This window comes from Aspergillus bombycis (assembly GCF_001792695.1).
Source record: "Aspergillus bombycis strain NRRL26010 chromosome Unknown contig00002, whole genome shotgun sequence".
Classification (NCBI taxonomy): domain Eukaryota; kingdom Fungi; phylum Ascomycota; class Eurotiomycetes; order Eurotiales; family Aspergillaceae; genus Aspergillus; species Aspergillus bombycis.
Genome location: NW_019170004.1, coordinates 300761 through 320216, shown reverse-complemented (window position 1 = coordinate 320216; position 19456 = coordinate 300761). Strand labels below are relative to the sequence as shown.

The 19456-nt window shown below is 50.6% G+C and overlaps 9 protein-coding genes across 9 annotated transcripts; 2 read left to right on the top strand and 7 right to left on the bottom strand.

Moving 5' to 3' along the window:
- Positions 1–63: 63 nt before the first annotated feature.
- ABOM_000528 (uncharacterized protein) lies at positions 64–1229 on the bottom strand (the record flags this gene model as incomplete). The annotated part of the gene is made up of 3 exons (XM_022527658.1): positions 64–756; positions 820–886; positions 940–1229. 3 exons carry the CDS (start codon positions 1227–1229, stop codon positions 64–66), a joined length of 1050 nt encoding a protein of 349 aa, XP_022394651.1.
- Positions 1230–2700: 1471 nt separating this feature from the next.
- On the top strand, positions 2701–4588 carry ABOM_000527 (cytochrome P450; the record flags this gene model as incomplete). Its single annotated transcript, XM_022527657.1, has 6 exons — positions 2701–2952; positions 3023–3139; positions 3202–3304; positions 3382–3450; positions 3495–4109; positions 4167–4588. 6 exons carry the CDS (start codon positions 2701–2703, stop codon positions 4586–4588), a joined length of 1578 nt encoding a protein of 525 aa, XP_022394658.1.
- A 349-nt stretch (positions 4589–4937) lies between these two features.
- ABOM_000526 (amino acids transporter) lies at positions 4938–6660 on the bottom strand (the record flags this gene model as incomplete). The annotated part of the gene is made up of 5 exons (XM_022527656.1): positions 4938–5308; positions 5364–5476; positions 5530–6130; positions 6198–6454; positions 6527–6660. The coding sequence occupies 5 exons, from the start codon at positions 6658–6660 to the stop codon at positions 4938–4940; spliced, it is 1476 nt and encodes a 491-aa protein (XP_022394564.1).
- Positions 6661–8021: 1361 nt separating this feature from the next.
- ABOM_000525 (uncharacterized protein) lies at positions 8022–10356 on the top strand (the record flags this gene model as incomplete). Its single annotated transcript, XM_022527655.1, has 5 exons — positions 8022–8156; positions 8206–9054; positions 9103–9475; positions 9547–10091; positions 10147–10356. 5 exons carry the CDS (start codon positions 8022–8024, stop codon positions 10354–10356), a joined length of 2112 nt encoding a protein of 703 aa, XP_022394657.1.
- Positions 10357–10914: 558 nt separating this feature from the next.
- On the bottom strand, positions 10915–11685 carry ABOM_000524 (uncharacterized protein; the record flags this gene model as incomplete). Its single annotated transcript, XM_022527654.1, has 1 exon — positions 10915–11685. One exon carries the CDS (start codon positions 11683–11685, stop codon positions 10915–10917), a length of 771 nt encoding a protein of 256 aa, XP_022394326.1.
- Positions 11686–11863: 178 nt separating this feature from the next.
- Positions 11864–12979, bottom strand: ABOM_000523 (uncharacterized protein; the record flags this gene model as incomplete). Its single annotated transcript, XM_022527653.1, has 1 exon — positions 11864–12979. One exon carries the CDS (start codon positions 12977–12979, stop codon positions 11864–11866), a length of 1116 nt encoding a protein of 371 aa, XP_022394656.1.
- A 178-nt stretch (positions 12980–13157) lies between these two features.
- ABOM_000522 (uncharacterized protein) lies at positions 13158–14615 on the bottom strand (the record flags this gene model as incomplete). Its single annotated transcript, XM_022527652.1, has 4 exons — positions 13158–13319; positions 13373–13799; positions 13871–14040; positions 14178–14615. 4 exons carry the CDS (start codon positions 14613–14615, stop codon positions 13158–13160), a joined length of 1197 nt encoding a protein of 398 aa, XP_022394655.1.
- Positions 14616–15244: 629 nt separating this feature from the next.
- ABOM_000521 (C6 transcription factor) lies at positions 15245–16709 on the bottom strand (the record flags this gene model as incomplete). Its single annotated transcript, XM_022527651.1, has 3 exons — positions 15245–16063; positions 16127–16468; positions 16524–16709. The coding sequence occupies 3 exons, from the start codon at positions 16707–16709 to the stop codon at positions 15245–15247; spliced, it is 1347 nt and encodes a 448-aa protein (XP_022394654.1).
- A 650-nt stretch (positions 16710–17359) lies between these two features.
- ABOM_000520 (intradiol ring-cleavage dioxygenase) lies at positions 17360–18641 on the bottom strand (the record flags this gene model as incomplete). The annotated part of the gene is made up of 3 exons (XM_022527650.1): positions 17360–17960; positions 18013–18337; positions 18398–18641. The coding sequence occupies 3 exons, from the start codon at positions 18639–18641 to the stop codon at positions 17360–17362; spliced, it is 1170 nt and encodes a 389-aa protein (XP_022394653.1).
- Between the last annotated feature and the right edge of the window lie 815 nt (positions 18642–19456).

Genomic DNA, 19456 nt, shown 5'->3' with positions numbered 1-19456 from the left:
ATATATCAATGGTGATCCTCCAATTCTGCACCACTGTAAATGGTCTTTCACAGTCATCGACCCTCATGCTGCCGTCACCATCTTGCTGTCCTCCCAGAACTCCTTGTGGCCTTTGCGGCCGGTCAACACAGTGCTCGAAGGCCCAGCATTACCGGCCTCTAGAAACAGCTTCCCTTTCATATTACCCCAGTCGACACTCTTCCATTCCCTGCCTTCCCTGTCAACAAACACTGTGTCCGTATCTGGCCTCATCAAGTACACGACGGACAGCTTGATCCGGTCTTTCTGTCGAGGGTCCGGGACCACTCTATGCAAAGAAGACTTCAGCATGTTTCCAGAGAGGAACTCGACTGAGTCTCCAATATTGCAAACAGCATGTCCGGGCTTCGGCTCGATGAACGTCCAGGCGTTCTTCCCAGGATGGAACACCTGGAGGCCGCCCACTTCGGCAAACACCATTGAGAGACTCCCCATGTCTGTATGCGGGACATGGCCCACCTTCTCACTCTCCGGTGTGTACGGGAGGTATTTGAGGATTTCCAGGGAGGTGGGCGATGCGTAGTCTTTCTTATGATATCGGGCGAGACTGTGGGAGGGGTCTAGCTGCATCGACCGTGAGAGACTATCTAGCACCGTGCGGCCGATGTCACCCAAATAGGTGTTTGTCGTTTCCAGGAGAGATCGGGAATTTTGGAAGGATGCGGGACCCGGAAGGGAAGCATCTCTCCTGTACTGGCTTAAAGCATGTTCAAATATCTGGACCCTTACTTAACACCTAGAATACCGGAGTATTCATTTCTGGTAGGACACGGAGCTTACCAGGATACCTTCCCATCCATCCTTCTTTCCTTCCACTACACCTGTTCTTCTTCCCGCTGGTTTGTACCTTGACACCAAAACGTTAGCCATGACTCCCCATATCCATCACTGTCTTCTTACATGAAACTGTACTCCTGTTCGTCATCGTAGGAGTTGCAGTCCGATGCCCACTGGTCCTTTTCCGACTGCGGGAGATCAAAGAACCGCAGAGATGTGTCGCCGACATCCCGTATCTGATCTATCAATTGACCGGACGGATGGTCGCGGCAGTCCAGGTAAAAGAAGCCCAGGGACGTGCATGCCTGGAAAAGGTCCTCCCTGGCTTTCCTATCATCGTTCAGCAGGGCCTTGACGGAGATGACAGGGAGGCCGGCATCTTCGGCGACGTCATGCTGGATTGGGTTTGCCATCATGGCGGAGGCCAGTAGAGGGATGATTCCCCTTGAAGGCTGGTTTCAATATGGGGCACTTGCTATGCTCAACCCGCCGTAACGAGGGGTAATGCTCCTACTCCCCTCCAAGCCGGACAGCGGAATGAACGCCTTATCATGCCTTGTCAACCTGCGACATGGAAGTTAATTTCCCGCAGCCATATCCTATGTTAGACCATCATGGGCCCCAATTTGGCTCCTGTGGATTTCCGTTGGCCGAGCATGCAGCGCAAAAACATGTATGTACATGGTATGCCAGAGACCTCTTGACAAATCCCACATTACTCACATGGCCAAGGCAATGTATGCGGTGTTCTCTCGCACCAATAGCGCCCTATCGCCTGCCCGTCCTGGCGCAGGCCGTGGAAATAACCGTCCGCTCCATCAATTACACCAGCTCCACTTCGTCCGGGTACGTACTTTTGGAGGGTTGCTTTGCATTGCAGGGTGGGTCGGGGTGGATACCATACTCATCTCAGCCAGCCCAGCTTTCCCCAGGCCATCGTATTGGTACCGTAAATGAGGGTCCGAGCGAAAGGGTCCGGGCCCATTGTGTAATGACCGTATCTAATGTGGCTACGTATAACAAATGGTTTGACATACTTCGTACTCCGTCTTCCTATCTTAAGTTTCATGTGGTACAGAATATAACGGAAGACTACAGCAAGTACTGATGAAGAAGGAATCGCCGATCTCGAGATCTTCTCAGGGACCGGTTCGACCACAAAAAGTGTGACAGACAACACATATTATGAGAATCCAATGGCATTGTTGGATCCAAACATGCCGAGGCTGCCCACTGGACAGCGAGTGTACGGATAAATCTCCCGTCATAGGCTGCATATGAGCGTGTTCATGCCAGGTTTCGAGTCACCATAGCTGTCGAATAATACCTTTTGGAATTACAATCTCATCACCCTCGACCAGAGGTCCGAGCACGGTTGGACGACTTCTGCACGGATCCCATCTGCACCCGTTGGATTGCAATACGCAGAAAGAACGCGGATACGGCCAGGGCCGAGCCTAGAACCTCCACCGCCCCTGTGGTTTGGGCCTACTAGTAACAGCGGGAAATATTACACCGTTGGCGTAATATCTATCAGATTTGGCGGTGATCTGCCCTGCAGGGACGTATCCCCTTACTGGTGGGAAGGGCCATGCATAATATGCAACTATGCAACTATGCAAGGTGGTGATGGTCATGTGGATAGTCCATCTCAGGTCAACCACCGCCGGCGAAACGCCAGACCCTGTTTTCGCAGACAACAGGCTGCACGTTGATCCTCGCCTCCTCTTCTGAGCGGTGCACACTGCAGGAGAAATGCCGATCCGCCAGCGCAGAGACATCAAATGCGTTGGATTGTGAGCACCCCAGCAGACTGAAAGGGAGAGTCCCAATGCTGTTCACCTTGCTCGTGTGTGAATCACCAGATCTCGAGTACAGCCTTCCATGATGTCTCTCTGGCTAAGTGGCTTCCACACGAGTTCTGCCTTTCTCAGTACATCCTTCGCGTTCCAAGCTGGCATTGTAACCGTCCTGCTCATCCTCGCCTGCCCACTTGTCCTCGACCTCTATTACACGTTCGGTCTATCTCAATTACCCCGGTACAACACCCGACGATGGTACGAACTGGGGTACGGGCCCGCGAAAGCCCGATATCATGCCGCGGCACCGATTATGATTAAAGAGGGTCTGGAGAAGGTATGATTGCATAGCCCCTACGTGATAGAACAAAGCACCAGCTGATTGCAACTCCTTGTGTCCTGGGTAGCATCGAGGCCCGTTTTATATCTTCTCGGACAGCCAGTATCGACTCGTGCTCCCGACGCGGTATGCGCACATGATTCGCAATGAGGATCGACTTAGTCTGGCGGCGTTTTTCAATGAGGTGAGGCCTACAGTTAGTGACTGTGGTCGTGCTCTGTGGTTGTGCTCATGTGAGAGAAATAGGAATTCCATGCGCATATTGCAGGATTCGAGCCGTTTAAAGAATTGAACGCTGACAATGGCATTGTGAGGGATGTGATTAATTACAAGTTGTCGCGATCGTTGCGTATGTCAAGAGGGGTAGTGACTGCTGTGTCGTTGGAGATGCCCTGAAGTGAACGTGTACTTACCGTCATCCTTTAGCCCAGCTTGTGGACCCCATCTCTCAAGAAGCAACGATCGCTCTTCGGCAATATTGGGCTGGTGATCCTGGTTTGTCTACCATCTCCCCACGGCTCACAGTTGATGCTGACCAGGGGACCACCAAGAGTGGCGCGAGCTCCCCCTCAAGCATTCTGTCGACGGCATCATCGCCCAAGTGATGTCCCGTGCCTTCCTCATGGACGATCTCTGTCAGGACCGCCGCTGGTTGGACATCGTGGTCGAGTATACCGAGCAGATATTTCTAGTTGCCCGGGTCCTGCGTCGCTGGCCGAAAGCCCTACGCGCCCTCGCCGCATCCTTCCTCCCTGAACCTCGAAAGCTCCGAATGCTGCTCCAAGAAGCGCGAGACCTACTAGACCCCGTTATAGCCAAGAAGATTGCAAGCTGCGACGGCACGTCTACGTCTGAGAAGCCAACGTCGAGCAACTTAGGGACATTCAAGTGGTTCCATGAGTGTGCCAAGGGACGCCCGTACGACGCAGCAGCCATGCAGCTCTCCTTCGCGTTTGTGGCCATCGATACCACGTCGGATACCATGGGCAACCTCCTGTCCGATATCGCGGAGCGCCCCGAGTTGCAAGACGCGATGAGGGAGGAGATCCGCTCGGTCTTTGGAAACGAAGGGCTCAGCAAACCTGCGCTTCAGAAGCTCACGCTGATGGATAGTGTGATGAAAGAGAGCCAGCGACTGCGGCCTGGCGGGCTAGGTAAGCGACCATATATCTTCCTTCCACGGTCTGCCAACCTGGCTGATTGTCGATTAGTTGCCATGCAACGGATTGCAAAGGACAAGGTCGTCCTACCCGACGGTACGAGCATTCCTCGAGGCACCTCGATTATGGTTGCCGCGCATCAAACCCTCGATACCTCCATCGAGCCGCAAGACACGCGGTTTGATGGCTATCGGTTTGTGCAGCGCAACGAGAACGCCTCCCGTAACCTATCCACGCAGTTTGTTTCTACGAGTCCCAACTATCTCGGCTTTGGGCATGGGAAGCAGGCCTGTCCGGGGCGGTTCTTCGCCGCCATGGAAATCAAGGTCACCCTTTGTCACATGCTGTTGAATTACGACATGAAGCTCGTCAAGGATCGGAACGAGCAGACGTTGGTCAAGGGTCATAACTATACAACCTGCCCCAGAGCTACAATTGTTATCCGGAAGCGTAAGGATGTGTTTCAGCTCTAGCGTACGGTGTGTTTTGTATAATACAGTCTGCCGTGTGGCCAGGAAGTCCTTCTGTATACATGCAAAACAAGTACTTATGGGGAAGGCTATCAAATGAGAGTAACACTGGACCCCGTGGACACGGTGATTGGTAGAATATTACACATAGCAGAGACCAACTTGATAGAAATTATTTCAATCAAGGCTGGAGTTTGACCTAGGATAAGTCACACAATACATGGACTGCAAGGAGCGACAAGAACCAACCTCCCCGTGAGGGACACAAAAGCTTATCTAGTAGCAACGAGTTACACACCATCTCGTCGGACCCTGCTCTAAGACTCTCCATTGGGCCATTCCATCTCGAAGCTCAAGCCGCCGACACAGACCCGTACGCTTGCATTCTGTCACGCAGGGTGCGGAATGGCGGGTCTCGAGTAACAGTCTTATCTCGAGCCCACCACCAGTACAGCGCTCCGCATCCAAAGCCCGCAATAGCGACCATCGGCGCGAGCCAGTATGGCAGACTGGTATCGCCCTGGCCCTGGGGGCTCCAAAATGGCGATACAAGGAGATAGACCTGAACAGCCAGGAAGACATAGGCGATGGACGTCCACACACGAAACGGATACTCCGTGGCCGATACTCTTCGGCGGATGATAAACAGTCCAACTACTACCGCAAAATTGATCATCGCGGCCTGGTACTGCGATGCATCAATGAGAAAGTCATAGGCATCACCTATCGCCCGTCAGAGTTCTGCAACTGTTCCTCATGGATGGAGCAACCAACATACCGAACGGAATCAGTGCCATGCTGCCGCCGACGTCCCGAATAGGTACACAAATGTTGCCGGTGTTGGATTTCCGGAGCGAGTGGTCGTGGAAAGGATGCCGGATGCCGGGATCACTTCGTCGATAGCAAGTTCACGTATCACCCTGCATACCGTAAATGCAACCGACATGATACTGCCTAGGGAAGAGAGTGCGACCATGGCGCCGGTCACACGTGTCGTTGCACTCCCAAACACGCTGCCCAGTATGCGGGCCACAAGTTGTAGGCCGGTTTGCCTGATGTCGTCTGGCGTGGCGATGATCAAATAGGAGACATTAACGAGAAGATAGAGGACCCCTACGGATCCCACGCCGAATACACCAGCCATCTTGAGGGTGCGTTGTGGGTTGGAGACCTCCCCGAGGATCAGGCTGGAGTTATTCCACCCTTGAAACGAACCAAGGACTTTAAACAGACTTACGGTATAGTCATAGATATTGCTCGACGACCCTGCGAACGGCTGCCGGAAATTGGTCCCCCGGTCCGTAGGGCCTTTGCTCGGAATCACGCCGACAGTGATGGCGAAGGCGGTACATATAATCAGCAGCAATATGGCCATCTTCACCAAGGCCAGAAGATTCATGATACGGAGGCCCCATTTTTGCGATACGGATAGGATCGCTGCGACTATAAAGCAAACGGCAATTGCAAGTGCTCGCTTCTGTAGGTCAGAGGCAGTGCAATCGACTGCTAGAAGGAAGTTATCGGCGACAACAATGCTCGCCAGGCCTACGTGATCGCACTTGGGTAATTAGCCTATTCTTTCTCGTCGTTCTCTGGTTTTACGTAACCGTACCTCCAAATGCAAACAGTATGTAGAAGGCAAATAAAGTGCCAGCAAGTCGATACGGTCGGGGATACGCAGCCTCGAGGTATACTTTCTCTCCTCCACTGCTTGGCATCAAGCACCCTAATTCCAGCCAGATGTAAAAGCCGCACAGTGAGAGAGTCAGTCCGAGTACCCATAAAGAGAGTGCGGCGCCTGCACTGCCAACGGAAACTATGATCGAGGACGGGACAGAGAATATTGCTGCTCCGATCATGCGGTTGGCCCTGTATTAACCCTAGTCAACCGGTTTCCCCCATCAGAGAAGTATACGTCAACAAATCTAGAGTGCGGCATACGGTAGTAAGGCCGTTGAGACTAGTCCGAGGTGGCGTGGACTATTTGTGCTCATGATACCGTTGTATGCAGGCGTTGGTGACGAGAAAAGACTTTCGCGGAAGCTGGAGCCACTTGCACGGCGCGAGAGAGCCATCATGTCTGTATAGATGGGTATGCTTTCACAGATGGACTATTCGGAGAGATGTACAACATGACCTTGTTATGAAAGACAAGCGCACATTGAAGTTCCTCTAGTGCTCAGACCTGAGAGGTACAACCCCGCTCGAGCTGCATAATAATCATGGGTCCTTGGGTCACCAGATCCTTGCAATCACCCCAAGACCGATTGCATATGGGGCGTTGCAGCGGTGAAGCCGATAGCTGACTGACCAGTAGAGTGAGGCAACATTGCATTCTCGCATGTAGGAGCACTAAGCGCAGAATATACCACTACGTAGGCCGTGTACTGATATTACGTGCGGTAACTTAGGTGGAGATATCCTTGCCTACACTTTTGTGCTAGCTAACACTTATCATAGGGCTTGGTATTGTATTACGAATACTGGCCACCTACGCGAGGACAGCACCATGTTGTATGCATAAAGACGAGGTCGTTCTGCAATGTCTGATTAAAGACATTTCCAAGGGGACAGATGATATTAACCTACTAAACTTGGGATCGATGCTAGCAAAAGATCACTTATTGCATGCCGAGGGTGTTTTGCAGTCTGCCCTTTCTGCAACAACCCCGTCCAGAATACTTCAACGGGGAAATCTAAAATGATTCCATCTGCTGGAACGGCCCGATATACCTATCACTGGTCACTATGACGAAGAGGCGGGAGATGCTTCCAGTTTTGCTTGATCCGCCACGTTACGCCGGTACTAACAGGTAGAATCTGATCCCAGACGTACACGGTAGAGTTTCACCGAAATGGGCAGCCAGCATAAGGATACATCATTGGTCGGCTGAAAACACACGGTTGTCGATTCGTCGCTAGTCATGGAAGCAAGACATCGTTGAGGAAACTGGCATAGCTTATGGAGGAGCAAATTGGTACAGAGGGGTATGTTGGTCCAGGGCTGACCAGCGGGGATAGAAGGAGGGATCTGTTGTATTTTTCCATCTGAGCAGTCTATCGAGGCAGCAATCCTGACGTGATTATACTTCGTTTGTGGTTCTTGCTGATATGAACACAAGGAATGAATTCTAGGTAGAGATCAACGGGGGCTTGCAACCCTAAGTCATCGTTACACTTAGGGCAATCGCTGCCTGGGCTGTGGCCTATCCGTTCAGGCAACACCACCCCTGGTTTAGGCACAGTCCAGTGACCGAGTATTCCTCTTCACGTCATATAACCATGACTTCACTAACAGATGAACACATAAAAGCCTCCTGAATCCTGCCCTTTCATGAGCCTCGTATCTCAGTGAACCATATCCTTGGCTCTATCTAATATCATCCGGCCACCATCTTGTAGAATTAGCTCAGAGTCTTTCCGATTCTATTTCACCATGAGTGACGACGAAGGCGGCCATCTTTTTGATGAGCACGTTTGGAGGCAGGAGTCATATTGGCAAGTCCCGATCGAAGAGTATGCCCATACAGTCGTTGAGATGGAGGAGGAAGTGAATCGGGTCATGACTGAGGTCATTACGAAGCTATCTATAGGTGTCGAAGCCATACTGACTTGAGCAGGGTTGCAAGTTAGACGCTTGCCTGGATTGGTTCATCTATTGCATGAAGGAGATCAACATAAACCCTGTCCGGTGCTTGGATGCCCCCGACACCTTCGAAGCATCTGAGGGTTCCAGATTGGAGGAAATCAAAGAAGAACTGCGAGAAAACCTAAATCGCTTAATACCTGGCTATCTCGATGGCGAATCAGACATTTTGAAGGTCAAGAAATTGATGAACAGACTGCAGAGTCGATGGTATAAAGTCCAAGTGAGTAGCAATGCCAAGAAGCGAGATGGAGTTTCCAATGCACTTTTGGATACTCTAATGGAGAAGCATTGTCATCAGCCGAGTGAACATGTGAAAGCCTCTTCATTCCCTAGATTGCAAGAAACGCAAGACAGCTTTGTGGATTCATGTCTTCAACTGAAGACGTTCATTGAAGGGGAGCGAACTACGGCTTCCTATGCATGTGGGGGTAGCATACCTATTACACAAAAGGCTGCACCGTCTGAGAACCACCCGCGAGTATCAGGTCCCATTAACATCTTCTGGTCGGTGGGACATGGCTCAGCGCGACGTTTGTCACTACCTCTTAGAGCAGACGCGGAAGACGCGAGCCCCGAAGTGCTACAACACCTGATTGCCAGCTGTGGTCCGGCCAGCTTTGGTCGCGGAGAGCAGAATGTGATGGATCTATCCTACCGAAAAGCCGGTAAACTAGAGCCGGAAAACTTTGCAACAAGCTTCCACCCTTCTGACTTTGGGATTATCGAAGCTATTGAGAAGGTGCTGCTTCCTGGAATACTCGGTGAGACAACAAATAGATTAGGATCGCGCAAGATCTATGCGGAGCTTTACAAGATGAATGTCCGTCAATGTCTCCCTCCATAATGGCCTAGCTAACTTGATCCATAGATTTACTCGGGGCCATCTGGGCTGTTCCGTAGTCACGTTGACACTCCCCGCTCTCAGAGCCAAGTTGGTTCCTTGGTTGTTTGTCTCCCTGCTCGTTTCAAAGGTGGAAACCTCCTCGTAAGGCACCAGGGCAGGGAGGTGGACTTTGATTGGGCTGTAGGCAGCGAGACCAGCATCCAGTGGGCTGCCTTCTATAGTGACTGTGAACATGAGATCAAAACCATAACCGAAGGAGATCGGATCACGTTGACCTATAATCTATACGTTTCAAACGGAGCAGACAGCGTGCTTCAATCGATAATGGATCCCAAGTCACTACCATTGTACAGCTGGGTCAAGGACCGTCTCATGAAACCAGGATTTCTGGACGACGGTAAGTCCTTTTATTAAACCAAGCCTGCCGTGCTCAATCAGCGGCGACTACAGTCAAACTAACCAGCACAGGCGGTGTTCTTGGCATATTCTGCTCGCACGCCTACCCTCATACCTCCAATGCCACCACCCATAATCTCCCAGCAGGGCTTAAAGGGTCAGACGTGGTATTATATTCTGTTTTCCAGTCCCTGGGATTAGATGTGCAGGTTCTACCCGTCTTGGAAAACGACGGGACGTACATCCCCGAAAATCCCGAGTTAGGGCTCAAAGGGCACACCAAAGGCCGCTTCCACTATATCGGCGAGTGTGGTGGCTATTTCTTTTCAAATAATCTCCAGCCATACCTGGCCAGGAACAAACCACTTGCCGTGAACTTTACTGAAGTACTGCCGCAAGTCGCCAGTCGAGAGGACCTTGCCGATATCGACCGACGGTGGAAGCTTTTGAAGATGACGCGACGTCTGAAGGGTATGACTGACGCAATTGCTTTCGCACAAGAAAAAGGCCTTCCGTACACAGGGGAAAGCTCCCTGGCAGAAGAAGGAGCACGGGTTGGATCATGGCTGCGACCTTACGACACGACGGAATTCGGGAACGACATGCCGATGGACGAGGTAAGCTTTCCTCCAGCCCAGAGCTACTGATGTCAGGCACTCACAGCCTCTGTAGGTGCTCCACCATGTGTGGCCCGCATACCATCTCCCCGGGATTACATGGCTCACGGAGCCAAAGCATGAGGAGATGGCTTTCAGTCAGATCACATATGGAAATGAGGCTGGGATCGGGACCAGATACTCGTGCGCTGCTATACTCGCGGTGATACCCCCATGGGATAGAAGAGATACCCTTCACGGAAATGATGGATCCGGGGGTAAATAACTAGGGTCAAAGTAGCCTGTTTGCAACGTTCAACAAGCGAGAAACGGTAGTATTCTAATACTCGACAGATTGTCCAACCCCTCTATCCCCTTTGAGATTTTATTTCTCTCTCCTTTTCGGGTATGTCTACTAAATTGTCTAATCCTAAGATCTTGGTGTTGAAGACTTGCTCTGTCCTCTTGTACCTAGTGTGGTTCGGAGTATTATTCGTATTTATTACAGTCCTTACCACAAGTAGGAAAGATGCCACTCAAATGGACCAGGAAGTAAATTATCATGACATCGTGAATATCCTCGGCTAGTATTCCCTCCAGCGCATCACCTGTATACAGTCCTTACGGTGAGGGCCAAAACACGGAGTAAGTCTTGTATTGCTTCCTCAATAGGGGGTACTGCTGTAACCCTAGTTGCACTTTTCATGCAGAGACCCATGTCATGATATAATTATCACGTCGACTTCTATGTCGTCTACAATATCACCCATCCGACACGTCCAGACTGAGTCGCAGCCACAACAACAGAGCGATCGGAATAGAACCCTAAGCGGCGATGGACATATCATACCGATTGTGCCACACCATTCTCCCGCCACGTATAGACAAAACGCAAATTTTCACAGTCTGCCCCATCGTCCAACTCAGACTCAGTAGACTCACTGGACTCTGCACCAACATCTCTGTCGACTAACAGTTCCAGCCATTCATGCTTCCACAGCTCCCTTTCTTCTGGTCTAGTACCTTCAGTGAAGAAGATCCAAGAGAATATATTCCGTGTCGCGAGCTCGGAGAGTGTATCGTCAAAGACTTCCTCTGTATCTGGTCCTTCGCAAGGGCTTGTTGGAGTAAGACCCCTAAGCCAGGAACAGATGGAAACAAGCGTTCCGTATATGGGCGCCCAGGCGGGGATCCCCAGTGATGACTTATAAAGCATTGTATATGCGAAGCCAAGCATCATCCAAGCCAGCTTTGAGACAGTAGTCCTAAAAGTGGTAGGCTCGATGCGCGATTCTACAGCTTTCAATCCGCATGACATGCCGAAATCGCGAACCACTTGCCCTCCTTCGCATTTCCAGTTCCAGCAATGGTAGCTTAGTTGATGATTACAGGCGTAGTGCAATCTGACATTGATAGAAGTATTCTGGAGTTCCACGAGGCCAAATGGACGATATGGAGAGAGTGGTGGGTTTCTATACGTTTCCGAGTCCACGTCTGTGAGAAACAACAGGCGGAATTCGTCTTCCCGGGGGATTACTTCTAGGCCATTGCTCTTGTGGACAGGCGCGAGACGGTGGTATTGCGGGTCCATGAACGACTGGGAGAAGCAGTCCATGTGACCGCTTCTAGGTAGACTGTTGGTGAATACGAACGACAGACTTGAAATATTCGGGGCAGGAGGCCTGTGATTAGGGAGCCCAGCCACAGCGGAGCTATATTTGGCCTGCGGTGTGCCATAGCACAAACAATGGCATAGTATTTCTTCGATCGAAGTAAAGATGGAAAGATCTCCCTCATGGGAGGTTCAACCATTGGCTGACTAGGTTGCATGGGACATCTGGTTCCCAGAAGCAACTAAGTAAACAAGATGGAACCACGCCGGATATACATGATAAAGCCATGTAATGAGGGATCTCAGCAGTTGCTGGTATTTGGTTTCGATACGTTAGCTCAGTGTTCCGGTACGAGATGGGGCTGTTTGCCGGCTTGGGCAAAGGCAAGGTGATACTAGCCCCGAACCGGTTGTGCAGTGGTATTGTCATGGTGGCAGCCAAAGCGCTAATCAATTGATCAAAAGCGTCATGATATCGGGCCAGGTTGAAAAGGTACTGTTGTGCTTGTGCCGAGGACGGTGGCTCAGTGTTAAGATTAGAAGTCAAGGGCGGAAGCTGAGCGCGATGGCGTAGCCTGAATGGACTGCTGTTCAAATGACATTCCCACGGTGGGTAGTACTGTTTACCATCTCGTGTCAGAGTGGCCTGCCAGCCTCGTCCCTCTGCGAGAATTGCAGCCCACCATTGAGCTTCAGCCAAATCGTCGGTTCCAATATCAGCTATACAGTTATCAGCCGTAGCTGGCTGGTCGTTATACTCTTGGTCATAACAGTCCCACTGAGCCTTTCTGTCAGTGTAGACCACGTTGTCTGTCGTTGTGGATCGACGTAGCTCTATCAATCGTGCTGAAAGAATGTATGACCAACCGAGGACAAATACACCAAGATAGTTAGGCACAGGTTCGAGCAGAGCATCACACCCGCTCCATTCTGATATATATTCGCTGGAGAGATTGCAAGTGCTTGGCTTAGAACCCCCGATGTAAGCATTTCGCAATCCAGTCATTTTCCGGGTTGGTAACTCGCAAGTGGGATGACCATCATCTGGCGAGACTGACCAACTCGCATACCCCTCTATGTATAGGGAATTGCTCCCGATACGGTCTGTAGCACCGGTGGATTCGGGAATGGACGGTGCTTTATTGAGAAGGGCTTTGATATTACAGCAGGAATAAGACAAATTGGTCGCAGACTGAGCCGCTGAAGCTACCGCCGACCATGTGGACCTCGAGCGAGTCAAGACCTCATTTGAATGATGAAAATCAGGGCGCAGGATGTCACGATCCCCGTTGCCCATAGTGATCTATGGGAGTACTAGGTATAGGGTATACACTTTGCAAGTTACGGCCTAGGTACCGGTAGCAGGAATAATCCGGCAGGCAGCGGTCAGGTGAACGCCCGGCGGCAAGGGACTTAACCCGAGCAAATCAGTTTCAGGACTACCTACGAATGCAAGTATCTACTACTAGTAGGAGTTAGCTGTCACTACACAGCGGCTCGAGAACTTTTTGCCGCAACCAAGGCCAATACGTAGTGCTCGCATAAGCCGATGCCCTACGCAAAAGCTTCAGCAACTTGAAAGCTCCATACACATCTCTCGTGTCCGCGGCAGCCGCCCTCCAAGGTCCTACGACGTACTATAACCAGTGTATCAGCTAAGCTCACACAATATGTGAAGACAGGTACGAACAAGGCTGTCCGTGCCATTATCAGTAGCACCAAATGTCACCCAAGTATGCCAGTCATGGCCAACAACAGTCCACCCAACCATTGGAGGCAGGTCACAATACGGATGTACCTCTTCGGAGGATCGACTCCAAAGTTTCCTAGTATTTTCCATCCCCGCCGCAATCCAAGTAGCAAGTTGGGCAAGTGCTTCATCCTTCCCACCGTTCTCATGTTTGACTGCAAGCCCGGAAAAGAGCAGCCAGCGCTTCGTATTCGAATCCATTGTTTGACTCAATGCACCGCCTGCGCCTGTACAAGTGAGGGCACCATATAAATCAGAGACCTGCTGAGTATTTCTATGAAAGCTAAACGCATAATCGCACTTCTTCTGGACGCGGTAGTTATTCGGCATTATCGGGAGTAGCTCAGGGTTGATCGTCTGGGATTGTCTTGGTTGTGTGTCTTCTGTCAGCTGGAAATTGCTGCGAAAAGGACAGTAAACGGTCAGCCAAGGACTTACACGCTCTCCACTTTGAGCATGCTGCCCTTAAATGCAAGGTGTAACATAGGATAGACCACCTTGGTGTACCACGCATTCTCATCCTGTTGAAATAGGCTCGATTCCCGGGCTTCGCTCAGTATTTCCGTGATAGTTTCCCAAAGTGTCCAGTTCACGATCCGATCGACCATCTGTGTCATCGTATGCAGACAGCGATATTTCGTTCGCCATGAGGGGGAAAGATGAAGATATTCGGTCCTGCAAGTGAAGAACAGGGAGCTTGTGGTGAGCTATAGGCTTCTCTCGTTTGGTATAGCTTTGGATTTACCTTCAGGCCAATGGGTATCACCCGTTCGTGTAGACCTTCAGTAAGGGTGATGCATAAAGCGTAGGCATTCTCTGGTAAGGGAATCGTAGAGGGTAATTCACAGAAAACAGCAGGTTTCGACGCTCGCAAATCATTGAGCAAGTCTCGAACTGGACTCACTGCGCGTTTCGACGCGCTGGAAGGCAATCGATAGAAGGGCTTTGTTCTCTCCGAAAGCTCTGTAGCTGCAATCGCGGACGCACTTTGGTCAGGGTACACATTATCCGCATCGTCAAGGATCCTCTGTCGTTTCGCGGGACTTGTAGATCGGGCAGTTCTAGTTCCTTTCCGTTTCAAGTTATTCGATGGCGATGATGGCGCCGTATCTGGTGGGGTAGCCACCCTTTCACAAGGCACATCGCGAAGCCAGCGCCAAACGGCACTGTCCTGAGGGTTCATGACTGGCAAGTCATGGCGTTCAGGGCTGGGCGTGACCCAGCGAGCCAGCAGAATGTGTATAGCTGAATAAGCACTAAGGACAGGGCTAACATGAGCAGTCGCAGAGGTGCATGCTTAGTACATATAGTTTGGTTGCTGCAAATGGATGTTGTTTGTATTGATTTATTTTGGGAAGCGGTGACGACATCCGCAACGGCAGAAAAACGGCTGTTGCTCGAACCCGATTGGGGTTAGTCTCATAATTGCGAGGGCCTCGCTTGGATATACAAACAACGCAGTAGTAGGGACAAGACCTAGCTATACTCCCAATATTCGAGATCTAGTGGTATTTTGTTCTATGACTCTGTGTTACAGGAAGCCTTTTGGTCATGAACTTTTCAATAGTGAATATTCTTCAGGTTTAGCAACTACTATCTTCAACCCTAAACTATATATATCTTCTGTTGCCCACGGTACCTTGCTTTGTACAACGGGAATTTATTTGCCAACGAACAAGATTTGACTCATGCATCATAGTGATATATACTATCAGGCACCTTTGATGAGGATATCGTTTACCTTAGAACGATCATTCAGCCAAAGATAGTAACATGCTCCATTGATCATAAGGTCTATTCAGTTTATTGCCCTCAAATGCTGGGTGAAACATCTCGAGAGGAATATCCGCACGCGCCAGCCGGAAACTCTAATAGACGCGATATCCGGGGATCCGGGTCATGCTCTAGATACATACAAATAGCGATGCATTCACTGACAAGTCGACCAAAAACCCACGGCTGCCATTCGGACATGGTACACATAAGACCCATCCACTGCGCCAGGATCAAAAGGGCTGGCGGATCTCTCTGTCTCAAAAGCGCAAGAAAATCGTTGGACAGCTTCCCCATGAATTCTGCGCATTTCGCCGAATTTTTGAAATTCTTTTCTAATTGGAACAAGGCTGTCAACAATCCGAGAGGCTCGCAGTATGGATTTGTCTCGGCCGTGGTAGATTCGTCAATCCCACAGAGGTCAGCCAGATCGGGATTGAGACCCTCCCGTCCCTGTTTAACTACGTTCTCCAAGAATTGCAGTTCATCTTCGTGGGCACGCTGGAATGTCGAGGCCCAGATGCTGGAATCAAGGTACGGCTGGGCGAGGGTTATTATACATCGGAGGCCACTCTGTAAACAAAGCCAGTTCATTGCATCGGACTTATCGGATAATACCCAGGAGTCCGTTGGCTTGATATTTTCAGGGCAAAGACTGGTGAGCCCCATAAACATGCACGTTGAGAGGAGGGAATCAACATTCTGTAGAGTAACGTTGGAGGTAAGCGCCGCTTGGTATAGCTTAATTGCGCGCTGCCAGAAATATGTCTCCGCAAGCCGCCGCGTTTTATTTCCGGGGGATATGCGATTGAGGTGAAGGACGCCAACTGCAAGTATTGTATACATCAAATATGGACTCTGTGGGGATGTTCAGCTATTAGGAGCTACACCGATCAAGTCCTCAACGGGACTGGAGCTTACCGTAAGCGAAACCCGGATCATGTCGCTCCTCATGACGGCTCTGAGAGAAGGGTTCGCAACGGTTTCGGTAGAGCACTTAATGAAATGTTGGAAGGCAACCATGCTGACTGGATGGACAGCATTGCGCTCTACCAGAGAAGCATTGGTGCCTGTATCTAGATTTAACACCGCCTCAATCCGAGTCGCTAGATCGCTGAGAGCAAACGAAAATGTAGTGTTGTCTGGCTTTTGCGCGCTTGATGCTACATCGGTGCTAGAGCCCTTTCTAGACGACGTAGTAGGATAGCTGCACGATGCGCCATATTTCTGGCATTTGACGCAAGCTGGTTTACCCTCGTCGCACTGCACTCATGCTCAATATTAGTTCCAGAACCGCCGCCGGAAACGACATCCGCACTTTGACTCTCCGTTTCTTACAGGTTATGCAGCCCGCTCGCGACTTTTTATGCGGACGCCGCGCATGATATAACTTTTCCTGATTTAGATAAAGTGGCACCTGGAATACAGCCTGCCCAAGGTTGCTTGTTCGGGCGCGAATGTCATCCTGTGCGCCCCGCGTTATGAGACGTTGTTCGACAGACATGATCTGCTGCCCGTTAAAGAATCTCCTGGAAATAAACGACCTAATGTATGCGCCTTATTGCTCTGAATTTGAGAGAAGAGTAACTGGCCTGCTGCCTGGCAAACAGTTCGATGTTGGGATGTTGATCTGTCGGATGCGAGCATCGCCACAACGGGCGCATCACGTGTTAACCAATACGAGGTTTGGCACGAAGCTGGTAAAACGAACAACAATCTGCTCATGTCTTAGAAGATCCGATCAAATGAGCTACAACTAGCGGAATTGCAGAACACCGGTCATGTATGGCTGATTTGTTACGTGGGGAGACACCGGTGTGATGGTTAATTAAGGCGAATTTGCCATAAGACACAGACACAAGGAAGAAAACAGAAAAGAAAAGAAAAGCTGGAGGCATTGCTAAGGTATAGCCCAATTTCTTCATTAGAAAAAAGCTGATATAATATACTAGGTAGGTGAAGATACATATTAGAAGGAGAGATATCGATATGTACACTGTATGCGAATAGTGAGAATTGACCTGCTGGGCTCAAAATCATACTTGACCGGTGATGTGAATTATGGCACTCAGGCTGAGACACACTCGATCCATAGTGGAGTAGACCTTCACCTAGCCGGAAAAAGAGACCAGGCCGTGTCTAGGCATGGATTTTCTACATTGGAGTGCCGGAAGGCATGGCACCGGAGGGAGAGCCCGAGGGCATACCACCCTCGCTACCAGAACCGCCTCCGAATGCAGCACTGTCGGTGTTTTGGTGGCCACCGTTCTCGTCATAGTAAGCAGCAATGCTGTAGTAGGAGTTATCGGTGTAATCGGCACTGGCGTTGATGCCAATCTGCTTCCAGGCAAAGAGGCCATCCTTCAGATCGTTTCCGAGGTACACATAGTCGGGGAATGGGTCATAAGAGCTGGAGGCTTGTTCGATGGACCACATGTCATCAGCATTGCTAGTGATGTCTTGGGTGTTGGTGGTGTAGGGATAGGTGTCCTCGACGGCGGAGCGCAAGACCTCGTTCCAGAACAGCTGACCGATGTGTGCAACGCTGCCGGTTCCCACAACGAGTGTGCCATTGTTATCATGGACAGAGGCATTAAGATGAGTCAAAAGGTGAGTGTGAGTGGCACGGCCATCATAGTGACCCGGGAAAATGGTCTGGAAGGCCACAACACCGTCTTGATCAGATTCCTGAATGCCACGCAAGTAAGTGCTATCCCAGCCGTCAGCGGCGTAGTTGCCGGAAGTGGAGATGCCACTGTCTGATGTTAGCAATGTGTGTTCAAGGAAGGTGACTTGTGAGCACTTACCTGTACACACCAGTGGCGTTGGCATTCCAGATATCGACGAAGGCACCTGGAATTGGCTTGCAAGTGTTGACGTCGATGTATTGGACCTCCAAGTACACATCAACGCCGTCACAGTACTCGTCCTCCTTGACATTGCTCCTCTGCACTTCGCCCCATACATAGTATGGTCCGTCGGTGATCGTGGGGGATAAGATGGCACTGGTGTTACCGCCGAAGACCGAGCTTTCGGGGGTCTCGGAAGTGAAGTCGACCAAGCCGGTCATGTTGTGGTTGACAGCCTCCCACTTCTCCAGATCATCGGAGGAACGGCGCCACTTCTTGGGACCTAATGGAACTGTGAGTATATGAGTAGCATATGTTTACTTTGCTGTTCTGGGAGACCTACTGGTAGTCACGCCACGGGCGTTGCGCAGCTCACGGACGGTGCGGGCGCGACGGGCGACGTTACGTTGCTGCAGTCGCTTGGCATGCTCACTAGTGGCGCATGCATCGAGGCCACGCTTTGACCGGGCAGCAAGAGCATCACGAGCGTGAATCTCGCGCTTCAGCACATGCGGATCATGTTTCTCACCGGGATGCGCAACTGCGAGCGTCGCAGCGGAGAGAAGGAGGAGCTTTGAGAAGTGCATATCGCTAGAAGCCTTTTACCACTCGAAGAGTATATCTGAAGAATTCTGAGCGATCTTGGTTCTGTTAGGTTGGCAGCTGATGGATGTCTGAAAGTCATATATTTATAACCCAGGCATGTCAACGGCTTCGGGAAATCCACGTCATCGGAGCAAGACGGCAATGACCCTGCCGGCTCCTGTATGGACCATTCATACAGGAGATGGTGTTCTAGTGCCTGTCATCCCGTCAGGAGATGCGTAATACGGAGTAGATGCAATACGATGGTTTCTTCGGCTTTTCCGCAGGGGTTCTTGTTGAGCCTGAAAAGATATGGTCGTCTTGGCGCCGCGTATGTTGGACCCGCATTAGGGCTCCGGCAAACGAATGATAACCATATTATTATGGTCTCCGTCTCTCTCATTGGGGACCACTCAGCGGAGGAATTACGTTGGTCTGGGGTTCCTGCATCTCTTTGAAGCTTAGCGGCCCACGTCGCCTTATGCTAAGTGCCGACAAAGTTGTGTTGATCATCGCCCGCTCAGCCCTGATGTGGCAGTGTCGGAGGTCCATAACCTGATTTTTACACTATACCGGTGACCAGTCCAACTTGAAGAAGTATATTTATAGTTCGCCTATAGAAGCCCCTTCTTATCAAGGTCAGTAGTCCTCAGCAAGCCCAGCCAATGAGTAAATGTTGATTTGTATCATGGCCATCGTGCACCCATTCGTATGCTGCATGTGGGGTGGCCTACGTCTCCATCTGTATCGCTGTCTTGGCGTTTCGATGCGATGAATACATTGACTTGGAACGATGTCGATGCTATTAAGCTGGCGT